Below are 19,799 nucleotides of genomic sequence, written 5' to 3' on the forward strand. Positions count from 1 at the left end.
TGAAAATCGACCCTCAAAGACTCGATTTTTAAGCCCAAAATTGAGTCTCTTAGACTCGAGATGTTAGTAAAAAATATAATTTTGTAACAGTGCCTACTAATTATATTGTTTGGAAATTAATGTTAATTTTCAATTTTGGCCTTTTGTGATGGGTAGCCATGTTACCACTTTGTACAATACAAGTGGGTGGGCTCCACCATTTTGCCAAAAATTAGAGTTAAAAAGTGAGAGATATAACTCAGTTTTGGAACCAAACACAAATTGTAGAGAGATTTGAGTTGTTGTGGGATTACTGGATTAGCTATATGAGTTTGAGTTATGGGTTTTGACTTTTGAGATATGAGTTTTGAGATATAATTTATGAGCAATCCAAACACCCTCTAATGCTCTTAGAACTTCGGATGGTCTATAAAGTGCCTAATATTGTAAAAATTGATAAATTGGATGTTGTGATTTATTAATCTTGTCAACTTTTCTACACTGGATAATGAGATATCATAGATTCATGACACTTATCACTATTTGACCTCTTCTAAAAAATAAAATAAAAATAAAAAAGAAGAAGAAGATAATTTTAGGCTGTCAGAATTGGGTTTGAAGTATCAACTTTCAGTTAAAGGGCCTAAAAACTGGGACTATATCCATCTAAATATGAATGACTCATAATCAGCCTATTTATTTAAAAACATTTGTTCATGTAGATAGATTTTTTACATTTTTTTTATGACTCGATAGTTTCAATGGGGGAGGGGGGATTTGTGAAAGAAGAAGGGTGCGTTTATTAGGCCTTTTTCGGCGAAAATGGGCAAATGCCCATTTCGCACAAAAAAAATGACAAATGCCCCATTTCCCAAACTAATTACGAAAATGCCCCTCTTTTGAAACTCGATTTTCTCAAAATCGAATTTAAAAAAAAAAATCTGGAGCCCTATAGCGACGTTTTAAAAAGCCTATAGTGAAGTTTTAAGGACCTATAGCGGCGTTTTGTAACTCAACCTCCATGAAATCGAGCTCGAGTTACAAAACACTGCTACAGGTCCTTAAAAACGTCACTATAGGCTTCTTAAAACGTCGCTATAGGGCTTAACTCGATTTTGAGAAAATCGAGTTTCAAAAAATGAGCATTTCCCTAATTAATTTGGGAAAGGGAGCAACATGCTGATTTTTTTTGTGAAAAGGGCAAAAACCCATTTTGGCCAGCCTTTTCGTATTCTAAACTTGCGTTTTTAGAGAATTTACGTTTTTAAAGACTAAAAATTGCATTTCAAATACACAGCACTAACTAACTTTTTTACAAACATCGATTTTAAGAAAATATTACATTTTTTTTTTAATGTACATTTTCGCAATAGTTTATCCAACCCAGCTTAAACTATAGTTAGGCATTGATTGTTTGAATAAAAACATTCCACTCTCATAATGTAATAAGTAGAATAATCTTAAATTAATATTTGAACTTTATATGTGTGTGTATATATATATACTAGCCTCTGAGTACGCATGTAAGGACGTGCTCAAAAGCTCTTCTATTTTTTTGGGTAAAAGTTAATGTTTTGCATCTATTATAATTTAAATTTTTTTATTTTTTAAACAAATAAAAAAGTATAAATTTTAAAGATAAGCAGTAAATGTAATTTATTTTTTGAATGTGAAAGGGGAAAAAATCCTAAATTTTAGGAGTTCTCTTTTTGAATTCAAAATAAAATTTGTTATTTAACATTTATGACCTTATTTTTAAATAAAGTTATCATTCACTAATGAGGGTATTTTGAACCACATAAAAATCAAGTTGAAAGAGAAGAATCCTCTTATATACAGTACTAGCCTCTAAGCACGCACGTTGTGCCACTTGTGCGTGCTCGAAAACTCTTCTATTTTTTTGGGTAAAGGTTAATAATTTGCATCGATTCTAATTTAGAAATATATATTTTTATTTTTCAAAAAAAATAAAAATGATAAATTTTAAAGATAAGTAGTAAGTGTAATTTTTTTTTTCTTTGAAAGTGAAGGGAAAAAAATCCTAAATTTTAGGAATTCTCTTTTTTAATTCAAAATGAAATTTTTTATTTGACATTTATGACCTTATTTCTAAATGAAGTTACTGTTCATTAATGAGGGTATTTTTGACATGAAAAAAGTCCAGTTGAAGGAGGAGAATCCTTTTATATATATATAAGCTATTGAATTTCAAATGGCTATCTCTATATCCTTTTATCTATTAATTTGAGATGTGGTTGATATCCAAATGGCTCTTGTTATCTTGATAAGGTTGAGCTTGAACTTTAACCTTTTTAGGTGATCAAATAATTTGAACCCAACACATCTTTAGTATGATATCCAAATGGCTTTGCACCTATCCTGATAGGGTTGAGCACTTGAGCTTAAACTTTAATCTTTTTAATTGATCAAATAATTTAAACCCGAGACATCTTTAATAGAAAGACAATGAGGTACTGGTTGAGTTGAAAGACTTTTTTTTGACAAGTGAATCACTCATTCATTAATATGTAATCGATCATGATGCAAAGCATCTACAGTAGGTGGGGGCTCATCTTCCATCCAATACAAATCGTCCACTATATTCCTAGCAAATCTAGCTAAAGAATGAGCTACCATGTTTCCTTCCCTTTTTACACAACTAAAAGCAACAAACTGTCTACCCGAAATATAATGTCTAATGTCATCCACTATATGACCATACAAGCAATTATTTACTGCAAAACTCACTATAGCTCTCATGACATTTGAATTATCTCCTTCAATCACCAGATTTGAGAACCCGGCTTCCATAGAAAATTTCAAAGCTTTACGACATGCCAGTGCTTCTGCTTCATCACTGTTGTGCACATATTCTCCCTTAGCCGACATACCAGCCATCACCTCACCTGTAAAATTTCTAATTATCACACCAACACCATAGCATTTTAAGTCCGAGAGGACCACTGCATCAAAATTCAATTTATAGGCATCCTGCGAAGGGGGATACCAGTAGCTGCTGCTTCTTGGTGATGCATTGGACAACACCATTTTTGCTTAAGCTTTCTTTTATTCTTCCAACAGTTTAGCTGCTCTATTGTTCACCACCACAGGTCCTTCATTTGTCCTTCATGCACAACCACGTTCCTCTAATTCCATATGAGCCAAGCTTGAACAAGGAAGAGCTCCATCTCTGTTGTAGATAACTTGTCCTCCAAAATTTCAAAGAGCTACAAAAAATCAAATTGGTTAGTCTGAAGCTACTACAACACGTTGAGACTCCCTGCCCAAACATCTTGGGCTGCTCCACATCCCTATATGGCATGAACAGCATCCTCGGGTTCCCTCTTACAGCGGTGACACAAATTTTCTGAAACAATTTTGTGCTTTGCTAAATTCACTCGTGTGGGGAGGATATCTTGGCAAGCCCTCCAGTCAAAATTTTTTATTTTTCTAGGTATCTTTAGCTTGCATAAAGTTCTCCACATTTGCTGCTTTCCACTCCTATTTGATGATTCGTACCAATTATCTTTCCTCAAAACTTGTCATGCTAAATGGTACCCAGACCGAACAGTATACTCTCCTCTATTATTATGCAGCCATAACATTGATTCCTCCACAACCCTTCGGCTCCAAGGAATTCCGCAAATAGCCTCAACCTCATCTCAGTTGAATTTTGCCGTAATGATGTCTCTTCTCCACCCGTGAAGGTCCCAGTCAATAATATCTGATACTCTCCAGCCCTCTTCCATATCATGCACCGAATGTAGAATTTTATTAGAATGGTAGTTTGGAATCCACTTATCTTTGGTGACCTCAATGGACTCTTCATTCCCTACTCTCCAACAGCACCCACTCTTCAAAGTTGATAAGCCTTCCATCATACTTTTCCAAACAAAAGAGCTGTTAGGTGAGTCAACCACATGGAGAAAATTGCATCGAAGGAAATATCTGGCCTTGAAACATTTAAATAGTAAATGTACGTACCCAAAATGTGGTTATTGGGCTCAACCTCTATCTGGGTTCACAATCTATTTGTATTGTGGGCTTTGGGTTTCCTGCAATGGGTGATTCTGTGCTAAACAACCCCTACACACTTATTCTCTTCACTCTTATCTAGGCCTCACATAATTTCTTCCTCCTTTTAGAATGATCACTAGTTTTTCTTAGTTTTCTCCCTAAAATTGCCAACCTCCTTTCCTCGTTCTCATCTCTTATTTATAGCTCAAAATTAGTAGAAGAGTTATGATTTATTTCAAGGTAAGTGGGAAAGAAGGTCCAATGTTATTACCCTTAAGTGGGTGTTCAGTTGGGAGTGGGAGGTAGTTAGAGTGGCATTGGAAATGGTTCCCACATTAGAAGATCTGCCCAGCAGCGATATTTCCTAGGCAATACCGAGCACCTTGGGACCCACTTTCCTGGGAAATCGCGTTCCCCGGCCATATAGGATCTTACCTTCGCCGTCCATGTCATAAATGGCTTTATCTCAGCTTTTGGGCCTTTGATGGGCGTCAAGGCTTGCCTGGGCCGAGTTCGTAGGCCTAACAGTACACACAATTGCGCACAATGTCCTAAGAGCTAGGGCCCAATAAGTGCAAGGTCTTACACGTGTCACCATTACGATGGGTTTTTATGAACAATGGGCTGGAGGGGGAGTAACACCCCGTACAGTAAAGACTCATGATTTTTCAGCAACCTCCAACCTTACTTGGCTAACATAACAAAATTAAAATACCTCAAATCTCTAAAATCCATTCCCCCTTCCTTCTTTGGTTGAGTTAAACTATTCCAACTCTTCTAATGAATCTTTGTTTCATTGCCTACTTGCCCCCACCAAAATTTAGCACACAAGGAATTTAGTTCATCACACAATATCACCGGTAATTGAAACACCCCCATGGTATAAGTGGGGATAGCTTGGGGAATTACCTTGATAAGCACTTCCTTCCTTGCCTTAGATAACATCTTCCCCTTCCAACCCTACATTTTTTTCCAAATTCTATCCTTCAAAAAAGAAAAATTTTGGTATTTTGCTCGACCCACCTATGTCGATAGACCCAAATAAGACTCAAAGCGCTCCACCTCTTTCACTCCCAAAAGTGACACAATCTCATCTCTTTGGCTGCCTTGGGTATTGCTACTAAAGTATACCGATGACTTCTCCATATTGATACACTGGCCTGAAACATTAGCATAAGTCTATAGCACTTCATTAATCACCTCCACCTCTCCAGTATTAGCTCGGAAAAAGAGAATGGAATCATCTGTAAACATTAAATTTGATATTGTTGGCGCCCCTTTACAAATAGATACACACTTAATCCACCTATCCATCTCAGCCTTGGCTAGTAATGAAGTAAAACCCTCAACACACAGTAGGAACAAGTATGGTAATAATGGATCACCCTGACAAATCCCCCTAAAAGGGTTGATATTGCCATACGGCTTCCCATTGATGAGAATGGAAAAATAAGGTGGGGTGATACAACCCATCACCCAATTAATCCAAGTTACTAGAAAACCCAACTTTGCCATAATACCCTGCAAGAAATGCCACTCAACTCGATCATATGCCTTACTAATGTCAAGCTTCAATGCAAGAGATTCTTTTTTGCCTTTTTTCCAAAAGTGCATGGTATGTAAAGTTTCATAGGCCACCAATACATTGTCTGTGATGAGTCTTCCTGGGACAAAAGCACTTTGTGTAGGGGTTATAATACTTGGGAGGATATGTTTCAACCTGTTAGCCAAAACTTTGGAAATAATCTTGTGAATAACATTACATAAGCTAATAGGATGGATCACCTTGACAAATCCCCCTAAAAGGGTTGATATTGCCATACAGCTTCCCATTGATGAGAATGGAAAAAGAAGGTGTGGTGATACAACCCATCACCCAATTAATCCAAGTTACTAGAAAACCCAGCTTTGCCATAATACCCTACAAGAAATGTCATTCAACTCGATCATATGCCTTACTAATGTCAAGCTTCAATGCAAGAGATCATTTTTTGCCTTTTTTTCCGAGAGTGCATGGTATGTAAAGTTTCATAGGCCACCAATACATTGTCTATGATGAGTCTTCCTGGGACAAGCACTTTGTGTAGGGGTTATAATACTTGGGAGGATATGTTTCAACCTGTTAGCCAAAACTTTGGAAATAATCTTGTGAGTAACATTACATAAGCTAATAGGACTGAAATCAGGCATTTTCTCAGGTGACTTTATTTTGGGGATTAACACAATATGGGTATGATTTATAGCAAGAACCATGATACCAGAATTAAAATAATCCAGCACAGCATTAACTACACTATCACCCGCTACATGCTATAATTTTTGGAAAAAAAGTGCATTCATATCATCAAGTCCAGGTGCCTTGGTTGGTCCCATTTGGAACAGTGCAACCTTGATTTCTTCAGTAGTAAAATCACTGGTCAAAGTCTGTTGCATTTCTGGGGTCAGCTTGTGGGGCACAGTATTGAGACAGTCATCAGTTTGAGTACAAGTACTGGCATTGAACAAGTTATCAAAGTAATCAGCCGCCACCTCAGCTATTTCTTCCTCCTCCTCCAACCATGCACCATCAGAGTTCTTTATTCCCTGTATATGATTTCTCCTTCTACGTTGTGAGGCATTTGAGTGGAAAAATTTTGTGTTCTTGTCTCCATGTTTCAGCCAAGCCACTCTAGATCTCTGTGCCCAAAAAATCTTCTATTTTAGTAGTAAATCATCCAATGTCTTGCTTACTCCCAAATATTCAGCTCTCGACTCTTCAGTAGTCTCCTTTATATTCAATACTTCCAACATTTTCTGAAGCTGTTTTATCTCATCTGTATTCGGGTATGTTTTAGCTGAACCCCAAGCCCTTAATACCTCACTACATGTCTTTATTTTATGTTGAATCATCTCCAACCTGTGACCTTCAATCTCACCAGTAGCCCATGCATCCAACATTACCTCTTCACATTCCTCCCAAAGCAGCCAATTTTCCTCAAACTTGAATCCTTTTCTACCCTTCCTCGGCTTCAGGTGCTCTGTTTGAAGAACAATAGGAAGATGATAAAACTCATGAGGGGGAAGATGAGTTACAGAACTTAACTGGAACTTGTCACACCAATCCTTCGTTGCAACAGCTCTATCTAGCTTGAGTTTTGTGTTTGCATCCCCCGATCTATTATTGTTCCAAGTATATGGATAGCCTTTAAACTCCAAATCCTCCAACTAGCAATGCTCCAAGGCAGCTCGAAAAGAATCAATTTGGCTCATTTAAGGGGGTCTTTTACTGAGCTTTTCTGTAGACTGAATTATTGCATTGAAGTCACCGATGCACATCCAAGGTCCCCCCACAAGAGTTTTAAGGTGCTCTAATAATTCCTAGGACTTATACCGCATATTCGCTTCTGGCCAACCATAGAAACATGCCAGCCACCATTCAAACCCATCTTCTTCTTTCACTTTCACTAGGATATGATGAGCTGTGAAATTAATCAAATCTATCACTACCCCTTCCTTCCAAATTAAAGCCAACCCGCCACCCATATCAGGTTTTTTGACAATGATTTTATTCAGATAAGGCAACTCACCATACAACCTATTAAACCCTTCTTTGTCCAATCATGTTTCCATTAGAAAACACACAGTGGGAGCTTGTTCCCTCACAATTTTGCGAATGTTTTAACCTGTCCAAGTGTTTCCAAGCCCTTGGCAATTTCGGCTTAAGAGTTTCATTGCTCCCGGCAAGGGTGACCATCCACCCTCGCTGATACATCTGCAAAATTTAAAGATAATTTCTCACGCTTCACTTTCTGGCCTTCCACCTCTGCACGTGAAAGGGATAAGTTAGAATTCAGCTTACTAACTCTTTTCCCTAATATTGGACCCTCCAATGCTTTAGTGAAACTTCCTAGCCCATAGTCCATCCGCATAATTCTAGTCCAAGTAGATTTTTGTTTAGGTCCAGGATGACCACTCTGTCCAGCTACGTGTTCTACTTGTGTCATCTCAGAATTTGATTCTAAGTTGCCCACTTCCGTAACTACAGCAATATCTTCTAATCCTTTTTCCTCGTGACACATCATCTGATTACTCAGTTCTATCTTAGAATTTGACTTTAAATTGCCTACTTCCATAACTACAACAATAGGAGTAGATTTCCGTTTATCCACAGCCTCTATAGATATCATATTGTCATCAACATATTCAACTCCTTTTTTCTCGGGACACATCATCTGACTACTCGATTCTATCCCTTGATTCTCGATCTGATCATCACGCTGAGAGAAATCCTCTCCCAGATTTTCGGGCATCCATGCATCAGCCTCCTCCTCTGCCACTTCCTTTCATGGTGGTGATCTCTGTCGTCCACCTGCAACCTTCAACCAGTCTCCATATTGGTCCTCTATTTCCCCTCCATTTTTCTCCACAGCATAGAGTGCACAATGGCGTAAATCATGTCCAAGCAGGCCACAATAATGATAGAATATAGGTAACCTCTCATACTTAAATGTCACCCATGTGCGCACATCATCAGAGTTTGCAACAAAACCTCCACGCCTCAGAGGCTTCGAGATAGGCAATGCAAGCTGGACCCTCATGAAAAAATTCGGCATGTCTTGTCTTCGATGCCTTTCAACATCTTCCACAATACCCAGCCTACTCCCGACTTCAGTCGCTACTTTAGACGAAAGCATATCAAACGGAGCTCCCCAAATCTGAACCCACAGAGAAGCACACTCTAATTTCACATTACTTGCAGTCATCCCCTTATGCCATCTCTTGAGCATTAGTAATTGATTATCAAAGCACCATGATCCCCCTTTCAATACATGATTCAGATCAAAATCATTCTGAAACTTGAACTGAAATAGATTCGTTCCCACCTCTATAGTCTGCAAACCAGACTGCAACCCCCATACTCTTCTCATCATAGACAATGCAGCCCTTTTATTAAAAGCCTTGCAAGTCAAAAATTTGCCAATTAAACTCAGATTAAAACTCTCAATCTCAGGCAACCTGACCTCCTCAAGTATTGTAATAGTTTCTTCCTCCTTCACAATAAGTTTCATGTTCCCCAAACTATTAATCATGATAAGGGTGATTTTACGAGTTACCAATACCTTAAGAAGGCTGATGGGAGTAGCAAGCCTGTCAGCTCTGGTCAATAAAACGTCTCATTTTGACATCCGTGGCTACACCTCATGTCTGACAGCATTGGGCTAAAGGAAGAAAAGATGACGGAGTCAGAGCTAAAGGTCCTAAGCTGACGACCTTACCGGAGACATGCCTAGGCTGACGACCTTACCAGAGACATGTGTAGGCTGACGACCTTAGAAAGCAAAAGCTAAAGGGGAACCCAACCTTCATCCATAGCTCGTTTTGTCCACCATGTACGTGCATATAAGGAAAGTTCTTGCACTACACGTTTGGCCTTAGTCTAGAAGATTCCTATAAGGAAAAGAACTCTAAGAGATACGCAAAATCCACGAGTTACTCTCCTAGAAGGAAAGAACTTCTTGACCAAGGCGTGAATTTCGGCCCTACGCTACTATAAATACCCCAAAACCCTCACAAAACAAGGTACGCATAATTAACTCGACTCTGGCATTCTAGGGTTGTAAATAGACTCTAACTTGACCTTCGGAGGGAATTTGGTCGGCACCACACCGGTGCCCTTTGTTGGTCTTGTCTGTTGTTGTGCAGGTGTTGTTTCGAGTAAGGTGAGGACCACGTGACAACTAGTGGATTTTCGTTCATCATCAAATCACATCCTCCGCCATAAAAACAGTATGGACAATCTACGCCAAAAGAAATAGAAAAAAATCAGACCCTTAAGTTTGCACCTAAGGGAGGGATATACTCGCTTAGAAACGAGAGAGAAAACTCCTACATGTGGAGAGAACTTTTACGTAGGGTCAAACTCCTAGGAATATTCTTGAGTTGAGTTGAAAGACTTTTAACAATACATTTTACATTTTTTTTTTTCATTTATCTTTATTTTTATTTATTTATGGACTTGATTCGTGTATCTATTATCTAGTTTGATATGAAATTAGGTGAGAATATTGGGAAGTAATATATGACTTACTTTTCTTTCTCCATCAAAATTCAACACGACTATCCAAAAAAAAAAATCATATAAAGACCTAGACTTTATATTTTTAAGGTTTGATTAATCTAAAAATGGACAAGTTAATAGTAAGATTTAGTAGTTTTTTACTTTTTTACTTTAGGCTTGCTAAAACTTGAGAACTTGATCGCGCTTATGGAATGAAATGATCTTATATTATTGATGGATGATAACCTCTGAGTTTTGAAAGAGAAAACTTTAACCAACTGCTAGTTTAGAAGTGTTAGAGCAACCACATCAGCTCGTGTAAAAATTTCGTCTATTTTACACAAAAAACATCCTTTTAAAATTTTACACATTCATTTTTATAAATCACCCACATCAGTTCATCTATCCTACCACCTCTATTAATTAAATAATAATTTCCTCACTTTTTTTTTATTATTTCTCTCCAACTACCGCGCGCCTTCTCTTCATTTTTTGGTAATTTCTCTCTCTCTCTCTCTCTCTCTCTCTCTCTCTCTCTTCATTTCTTCTCTTCATTTCTGATTCATGTCTTTCTCTCTCTCCTTCTCTTCATTTCTCTTTCGCTCTCTCTCTCTCTCTCTACCCATTTTCCAGCTTCGATCTACAGCACCGATCTCCGATCCCAGCCGCGATCTCCGATCCACGCACCACCGAGCCCAGCCGTGATCTCCGATCCACACACCACTGATCCAAGCTCCGATCTTCAATCCACAGCACCACCGATCCCAGCTCCAATCTCCGATCCACGCACCACCGATCTCAGCCCCGATCTCCGATCCACGCACCACCGATCCCAGCTCCGATCTTCGATCCCCAGCACCACCGATCCCAGCTCCGATCCACAGCTCCGCCAACCAAAGCATCGTGGGTGTGTTTGTGTATCTGAGCGTTTTTTTTTTTTTTTTGAGCAAGTGTATGTCTAAGTTTGTTACTGAGTATCTGTGTTAATTTCTCTGTGGATGATACTGAGTTTGTTGAGTTCGTTGAGAACGGAGAAGAGAGAGGAAAAATGGAGCGAACTATTCCTGGAATAAAATAATCCATACACAAGCTACAGTAGCCGTGTATATTTACACGGTACTGTAGCTCGTGTATGAATTTTCACATTTTTGGCTATTTATACACCCACTGATATGAGTATTTTTTTGCATAAAATGTGTAAAAATTGTACTTTCTTTTATTTTACAAATTTTTAACTGAGCTGGTGTGGATGCTCTTAGGTTATCTGATCAGCAAAATCAAGGCTGGCATTTGACCATATTGATACAACATTTTTTTAGCAATATTATATTATAATACAAATTTATAATTATTGAGTTGTAAGATTGTAATTAATTATTATTTGGATCTTTTTTTTCTTTTGTTTTTTGAGAAAAACACACACACACATATATATGGGAAGGGTGATGAGATAAGAGAATACACTCACACACCAACACCAAAACTGCATTTTATTTGACTCTGTAAATTCAATCTCCATCATTTACAACTTATCATTTATGATATTGTTAAAAAAAAAATCTTTATCATTTATAACTCATCATTTATGATATTGTCAAAACAAATTGTGATTCTAGATTTTACAATTGTTTTTTTTTTTCCTTCTTTTGGCAAGTAATTAGGATTACAAATTATTCTACAATTTTCTTGTTACAACTGTGACATGGTTAACCATCACTCACTTGTAAATCTATAATTTTTTTTCCCAATTACAATAGCAAAAAATTGTGAAGCTTTTCTATAAGGGAAATGCTAGTGTAATTGGGAAAAAGAAAAATCAATTAATATTTTGACAAATTTTTTCATTTTTCATAAATATTGTTCCAAACTTTCCTAAAATTGTTAGCACAATCCTTTGTGGAAAAATGAAGTCTGGGATCCACTACTCTGCACTGTGTGCAACTGAAGTCATAGTCTCAATGTTTCTCCACAAAAAAAAAGTCGTAGTCTCAAATCCTCCCTCACTTTTAAACACTACTCTCGAAAACTCCAATAGCAATTAATGGTGGCGTGGGTTACAGATACACTAAGTCCTGTTAACCAATGTGCCCTTTTTGGGCTTAGCACAGCGCACAAACATTAAGGTATACACTAATTACACAATAATGGGACCTCTTATGGGTAAAAGCTGCTTCATTGATTCCTTTTGCCTCAAAATCGTGCGATACCATATGCAATGGAATAAAGTTCTGTACTTTAATTAGTAGAAAAAAATTTACACTCATCTCACTAATAAGTTTGTGGATATTTATTCACTGTATAGTGTTGCTTTTCCTTTTCATATTCAAAATTTCTAATTGCATTAAACTGTTAAGCAAAGTTTTACTGTTTACAGAAACATGTTTCTTGGTTACCGTTACCAAGTGATTAATGTGTGGAATTTGAGATCAGAGTGATAACAATTCAAATGTCAATTAAATCGCTCAAAAAAAAAAAAAAAGACAAAGCATTAAAGATTAAAAAGCTTTAGAAGATGCTAAAGAAGCTTTTCTGTTATTGTATTAAATTATCATTGGGAAAATGAAAATCCAGACTTTGTAAAAAGATTGTTGTCTCACTCTAACATTTCTTAGTAAAAAAAATGCTTTTAGCGGGACTGTAGAAAAGAATATATCGGTTACTAGCTAGATGATATAAACAATAGAAGAATCAGAAGCAGTGAGCACCATCTTGACCTATTTGAATTTTAAATGAGCTTATGCAACTCATAAGTTGAATTTGTTTAACAGTTTTGAATGTTACTACAAATTAAAGAACCACAAAAGCCTCTTTTATTTTTTTATACCTTTTTCCAAAATGATTAAATATATTGTGAGTTCGTAACAATTTTTTAGCAATCCAATGACATCAGAAGGGAATATTACCAGCTCCAAGGGAAAGCCAATACTTCTACGAAAGTTCGACTGGGACATTTTGTTATACAAATATAAACTTGCGATTTTCTAAAAATGTATATAATAATACGACACCATGTTCTGCATGTTAAATTAATGTAGGACAAAATTGTGATGAACTTGTCCACGTAGAAGTGTTTGCTCCCTCTTGCGAACGAGGATTTTTATTTATTTTTTGGCGGAGTAGATAGGTGATGCAAGATCATTCAGAAAAACTTAGACTAAGGTTATCATTGATGGGGGAGGAATTAACATACAAATCCATATTGGTTCATTTGTGGGGGAAAATGCTTCCTAGAGAATGGTAAAGTGGGAAAAATTTTACACACAAAAGAAGAAGGCTGGAATTGAAAAAAAGAATACATTGATGAGAAAGTCATGGTGCTCCCTAGGGTTCTATTAGTTGTAATTTCTAGGAAATTTCTTCTATAGCTATTGATTTATTAGAGTAAGCCAATGTGTTGAACTATCGGTTTTTGTTTATGAGAGGATAGTTAGTGGAATTTTTATAAATTGTAATCGATATTTATTGCAAACCTCTCTATTACCTATATTACAACTATCATGTCCAACCTCTCAAATCTTATTATCTCACTCCAAAAGATTGGCGTTATAGCAGCGTTTTTAAACCACGGCTATAGTCCCAAAAACCGTATATACACTTCCTAATGTATGTACACACTGTATATATAATATCCACACTTTCATACTAAGTATTCACTTTGTTAAATAATGTTAATATTTAACATATGATGTATGCAAATAATATCCAAAATAAGTGTGAGACAATACAAACCTTGTAAATGCATCATTTGGTCTCTCCTCCCCACCTCGGGTCCTTTTTTCCACCTCAACCTATTCCAACGCTTTTAGAAGCGCCGGTTTTGAGTCGCCGTAATAGGGTTTCCTATACCAGCGCTTTCAAAAGGCGCTAGTACAAACTTATCTATTATGACGATTTTTAAAAACGCCGTGAAAAAAACGCTGGGACATGACGATTTTTTTGTAGTGAACTTGAGACTTCCAGATTTATGATTTGTCCTTCAAGTCCGTTGACTTCATTGCATAGACATCTCTAAAGGGATGTGTATAAATTATACTTGGTTAAGAAAAAAATCACTTTGAAGATAGAATTGTAAATCATCCTAAAGTCTTTAGAAGGGGTTTCAAAAAATTAAGGTCCCTTATGTGTGTGAAGACTAATAAGTGCAGTTCTAATACATCTCTCTCCCCCACAAGTAAATGAAGCCCAGAGTGTTCTAAATTTTTAATACATCTACAAGAAGTAAATGAAGCCCTCGTGATAGATCATTGTGCTTGTAAATCATCTCTAAAGGGATGTGTATAAATTATACTTGGTTAAGAAAAAAATCACTTTGAAGATAGAATTGTAAATCATCCTAAAGTCTTTAGAAGGCGTTTCAAAAAATTAAGGTCCCTTATGTGTGTGAAGCAGTTCTAATACATCTCTCTCCCCCACAAGTAAATGAAGCCCAGAGTGTTCTAAATTTTTAATACATCTACAAGAAGGAAATGAAGCCCTCGTGATAGATCATTGTGCTTGAGCCTCTCATTAATTTCCTCGATTCTTGCTCATAGCTGAGAAACTGCCCTGGCTTGAGCTGTCGGAAAATTACTTGTTTGTTTATATTAGTTTTTTTTTTTTCTTTTTCTAATGAATAAAAAAAAATACACATAATTTTCATTGTCGGGATTTGGACCAAAGCAGTCTCCCATGAATAATCAAGCTTTATTGCTGGACCAAAAAAAACAGACAGAAGATCCAAACGAAAAACCAAAAGAAGGCCCAAGAGGCCACACTATGCGCTAGATCGTTAGCATACAAATCCAGGAACAAAAACAAACTACCAGTGTACCAGACAACAAAATTGGACAAAATAGATCGAATATCAGCAACTAAACCCAAAGCTTGAATAGCAAGCAGCGGCTGCAAAGGCCTCTCCCTAGCCTATTGGTTTAGGTGAAAGTATGGTATCACTTTTACAAATTTAGGGCCGTTTGATAACGTTGTTTATATTTTTATGAAATACGTGGGGTGAAAAAGTGTGTAAAAATGTGTATAATGTTGTTTAAAAACTGAAAACATGTATTTAAATACATGTACCGGGCCATTAATTTTCTCAATTACACTAGCAGTAGGGGTAGGGCCTAATTGTACTTTCATATTCTATTACTATGGAGTGATTGATGAGACTGTGGATCCAAAAGTTATGAAATGCATGATTTTTTTGGTTTGATAGATTTTTAATTTATGTCATCCACTCTATGATAATTACTTTTTATTTTCAAGTCAAAACATCAATCAGTTTTTGATAGAAGTGGAGTTTGAATCTCATATTTTTTTATTCTATAATAATAGATTTTACTATTTAAGTTAATTAGAACTCACCATTATATGCGTGAATTAATTATTTAAAAAATTGTAATTTTTATTCCTAAACTTCAAAATTTCTAAATGGAGCAGGTCGTTTAAAGTGGGAAGACTGAGTCATTGTCTAAGGGGATATATTTTTTTTTATTTTTTTTTTTGGTAGAAGAATGGGATATATTTTACTTAGAAATCTACAAACAAATGTCAATTTTACGACAAACTATGGGCCCTTCGAGATTGGATGTGATGTTAAGGCCTCAATATGTGGCTATCAGCCCGCAAAAGTGGAATGGGCCCTGGCAGATGTATCATTCCAGCCCTTATTCTTACTCGTTCCCTTTCATAAGTTTTTTCTTTCTTTTTTTTTTTTTTTGGTGAAAATGAAATCATATACTATATAATAAAAGTTTGACTTAGAAGTTATGGTTGCGCCAAGTGGCATCACTAAATTGTAAAAAAAATTAAAATTTTTTAGATTTTTAGAAAAAAGATATAAAATCACAACTATTCATTTATCAAAATTTTAAAAAAGATATCAAATTTTAAAAAGATATCAAAAAGATATAAAATTTTTAGATTTTTAGATTAAAATTTTTAGATTTTATAAATATGCATTTTATGTCATCTTTTTCCAAATATTCATTTATCAAAAGAAAGTAGTATTTGATTTACAACTACAACTACATTTGTGTCTATCTAAAATATTATGAACAAAACCTAAAATCAATAGGATAGAATTCCCTATATATAAAAAAAGGATAGAATTGAAATAAAAGAGAGAGATAAAAAAATACATGAAATAAAAAAGATAGAATTAAAAAAAAATGTGAAACAAAAATACTCTTCTCCTTTTTTGTGGATAAATTTGCATCTTATGTCATCTTTTTCCTAATAATATAGTTTTAAAAAATTAGCATTTGAGTTTCACCTACACTCCTTTTTGTTCATATCATTTTCTTCGCAACCTGAAATTTTCTCTATATATACACACAGTTTTTAGTGTATTATTCCTTTTACTATGTACCTTACAATTATTTACTATATTCTTCTCTTCTCCTCTCTACCCTATCTACAACCTTGCAAGTTTTTTTTTTTTTCTTTCATCAAATTGAATAGATTTTGTGTATTTATTGCCTTTTTATTATGTATTATATGATTTTTATCAACAAGTTTTATAGATAGGTTAAAATTCTATGTTTGATGACACCTTTTAGTATTTTTTTTAGACGTCAATATAGTAAGAAATACATTTGTATTTTTTATTTTCTTATCACATGATTATTTGTTGTTGACATCAATATTTTATTGTACGTGGATTTAATTTGTTATGGTTTTTGTTTGGTGCTTTGTTCCATGTAATCTATCTTCTTTAATTAAAAGCAAAATTTTTTGTTAAACATGAAATTGGATACAAGAGAAAAAGAAGGATCCGAAAATGTTCTTATATCCATCAGTCCAAAGTCCTATGTAAGTCTATCTTTACTTAACTCCGTTTTTATTTTTTTTTTAAGTTCATAAATTTAGATATTTTTTCATGAATGAATTGGGATTTTGACTTAATTTTGTTTTCAACTATTTCAATTATTGAATTCATTATTTTTTTTATGTGTAATATTAATATTTGTGTTTTTTTTATTTGAAAAAAAATTATATATGTGTTCTTAAAGGCTAAAGCACAATACAATTACAAACATTACTTTAAGTTAGGGTGTTATATTTATTTATTAGTAAGTTAAAATGTTACATTAAGTTATGGTATTATATTTTTATTTATTATTAAGTTGGAATGTGTGATATAACTTATAACCATTTGAATAAAATCAACACTAAAACAAATGATTTAAATATTAAAATAAGAAATAAAAATTAAATTTCTTTTAGGTGTACAAGTACAATTTATTTTTTAATCTTAAATTTTGAATTAATTCTTTTAGGATGATCCCCTCTTCATAAATAAATAGGAATTATTAAAAAAAATTATAAATTTTTTTTATTGATCATTGTAATTAGATATATTATATATAAGGAAGAATATACAAAATTCAATTATTTATTAGATTTAAAAAAAAATATAATTTTTTTTGTTTTTATATTATATATATATATATATATATAGAGAGAGAGAGAGAGAGAGAGAGAGAGAGAGATTTCATCAATAATTGTTATACTATTTTTACAATTTGCCATGGTTTTTAAAATATTTTATAATATTTTTTTTTGGAAAAAAATGCCAACCTTTATATTTATATATATATATATATATATATATATATATATATATATATATATATATATAAAAGATAGAATTTCTACTCTAGCCTAATCTAAGTGTATATGTATATAAAACTCCCTCCTGAAGACTTGAACCCCAGCCCTTACCCCTCACACCCCACAAGCATTTATACTTGTGGAGTGACCACTGTAACAAGGGTGCGCGGTGGGAAAAAAACAAATGCCAAACTTGAACTTACATAATATATATCTTCCATTTAACTTAATTTTTTTTCATTTTAATTGTTATTCAATTTAATTATGTTATAAAAATATTATTTATTAAGCAGTGCATTGCACGGGTATAGTACTATTATATTATAAACTAAGAACTAGATACAGGAGTAATGCTACGCTCATACAGCATCCCAGTAGCGTCTAAGCTCAACAGCAGAGCGATGTCTACTAGTGGGGAATCAGACACAAGAAAATCACAAGGAAGCAGAGCTCCCCTCCTAGCTAGTGCATTTGCTGTTGAATTCGTACTCTCGGGATTCTGGACATTCCTTCTCTACAATCAGCAAAAATATTGTTATTTTCATTCGGATTGTGACTCACATTCCTTATCGGCTCGACAACAAGCATAGCATCCAACTCTATTATCACCGCGGGCAGATTCAATTCTAAGCACAATTGAATTCCATCTCTCAACGCCCATAACTTAGCAACTTTCCCTTTCAAAGTTCAAACTTTATATATGCTGCTAATGTGATGTCCCCACCTTCCCCCCATCCAACATAAAAAAAAGAGGGACTAATTTAAAGAAAAAAAAAATTGAAACTATAATTTTACAGTCACCCCTTTAGAGGCTTTTGGTTTACAGAATCTCATATGATTCCCATCACTTTTTTTATTTTTTATTTTAATTCTAATTAGGTTCTTCTGTTTGGTCTGCTAATTATACAATACAATATAGGAATGCACAAAGCTCTACTTTTTGTAAGAAATAATGCTATAATTACAAATTATTTTATAGAATTTTTACAAGCTATTGATGTGGAAAATTCTTATGAGTTATCATTTGAGTCCACCACATATATCACTTTTTTATTTACTAACAACTACTTACCATATCAATACTTTATATAAAAAAAAATGATAAAAAGCTTATGATTTTAGCATTTTCCTTTTATGAGTTTTGAAAAAGATGAGTGCTAGACAGTCATACTCTAAGTTTGTAGAGATTGATTCCCTTGACTCAAGCCAACGATTTATTTCTTGGGTAGAGGGCCTTATTATTGCACTAAGGTTTAGTTTTAAGTTCTATAATAAAAGTTACAATTATTTCTCATGATATTACCAAACCTAGGAATGTACTAACCAACCAAATGTAAGAATAGTAATGTGCACATATCAAAAGCCTTATAATTCAATTGATACTTTTTGATATTTCTAACAAAATCCTTTAAGATTTAAATCTTCACTTCCTCAACTATTGAATTAATAATAATAATAATTTTAGGGATAAAGGGCCCAAATAAGGGTATTGGGCTGTGGGCTGCGCTCGAGGATGTCATAAAGCCCGAAGACAAACACGTGGTAGGGCGGGCAAGTAGATTACTGGACCGAGGAAGAGGACTGATCATAATGAACATGAGACGTTGTCCGAGGAGCAATCCCTCCTCGGTCAAACAGAACAAAAGTCTAGAGTCCGACCACCTATCAGACACTGGGCAGTGGGCAATCATGCTTGGGAGGATAAACTTCAGTAAAAGGTGAGTCACCAAAGAGATGAGAAATATCTAGGAAGAAAGTTGCTACCACCGCATTGAATGCTCTGCATCTAACCCTCTAGCCGCATTAATGTGGAAGTAATACCTGAACAGTAACTTTTAGTCTTATAGTTACCCACAAAGACTTCAGGAAGGTGCTGATGGGACAAGTATCAAGGTTATTATCAATCTGATCTACACGTGGAGAGCTGAGATGAAATGGGTGAAGGGAGTATAAAAAGGGAGAATTCCATCATAGGAAGGAGCATCTAATATTAAGAGAGGAAAAACACTGTGTAACTAAGGACTGGAATATTTGTATAAGTCCAAAAGAAATATTTTAGAATATATCATCCTCAGACTTGACCGAGGAGTATTTTTTCTTCTTAAACTGTTCATCTTACTCATTCTCACACCAACTAGCCCGCTATGATTCATATTTGACTCCTTGAACGTTC

At 34.9% G+C, this 19,799-nt stretch overlaps 3 protein-coding genes across 3 annotated transcripts; all 3 read right to left on the reverse strand.

Moving 5' to 3' along the window:
- Positions 1-2,493: 2,493 nt before the first annotated feature.
- On the reverse strand, positions 2,494-3,027 carry LOC142620548 (uncharacterized). Its single transcript, XM_075793906.1, has one exon. It carries the CDS (start codon positions 3,025-3,027, stop codon positions 2,494-2,496), a length of 534 nt encoding a protein of 177 aa, XP_075650021.1.
- Positions 3,028-6,306: 3,279 nt separating this feature from the next.
- LOC142620549 (uncharacterized) lies at positions 6,307-7,518 on the reverse strand. Its single transcript, XM_075793907.1, has 3 exons — positions 7,367-7,518; positions 6,727-7,150; positions 6,307-6,672 (listed from the first exon to the last, which is right to left on the reverse strand). The coding sequence occupies exons 1-3, from the start codon at positions 7,516-7,518 to the stop codon at positions 6,307-6,309; spliced, it is 942 nt and encodes a 313-aa protein (XP_075650022.1).
- An 800-nt stretch (positions 7,519-8,318) lies between these two features.
- Positions 8,319-9,044, reverse strand: LOC142620550 (uncharacterized). The gene has a single exon (XM_075793908.1). It carries the CDS (start codon positions 9,042-9,044, stop codon positions 8,319-8,321), a length of 726 nt encoding a protein of 241 aa, XP_075650023.1.
- Positions 9,045-19,799: the final 10,755 nt, after the last annotated feature.

Source organism: Castanea sativa, chromosome 12, assembly GCF_040712315.1.
Source record: "Castanea sativa cultivar Marrone di Chiusa Pesio chromosome 12, ASM4071231v1".
NCBI classification, from domain to species: domain Eukaryota; kingdom Viridiplantae; phylum Streptophyta; class Magnoliopsida; order Fagales; family Fagaceae; genus Castanea; species Castanea sativa.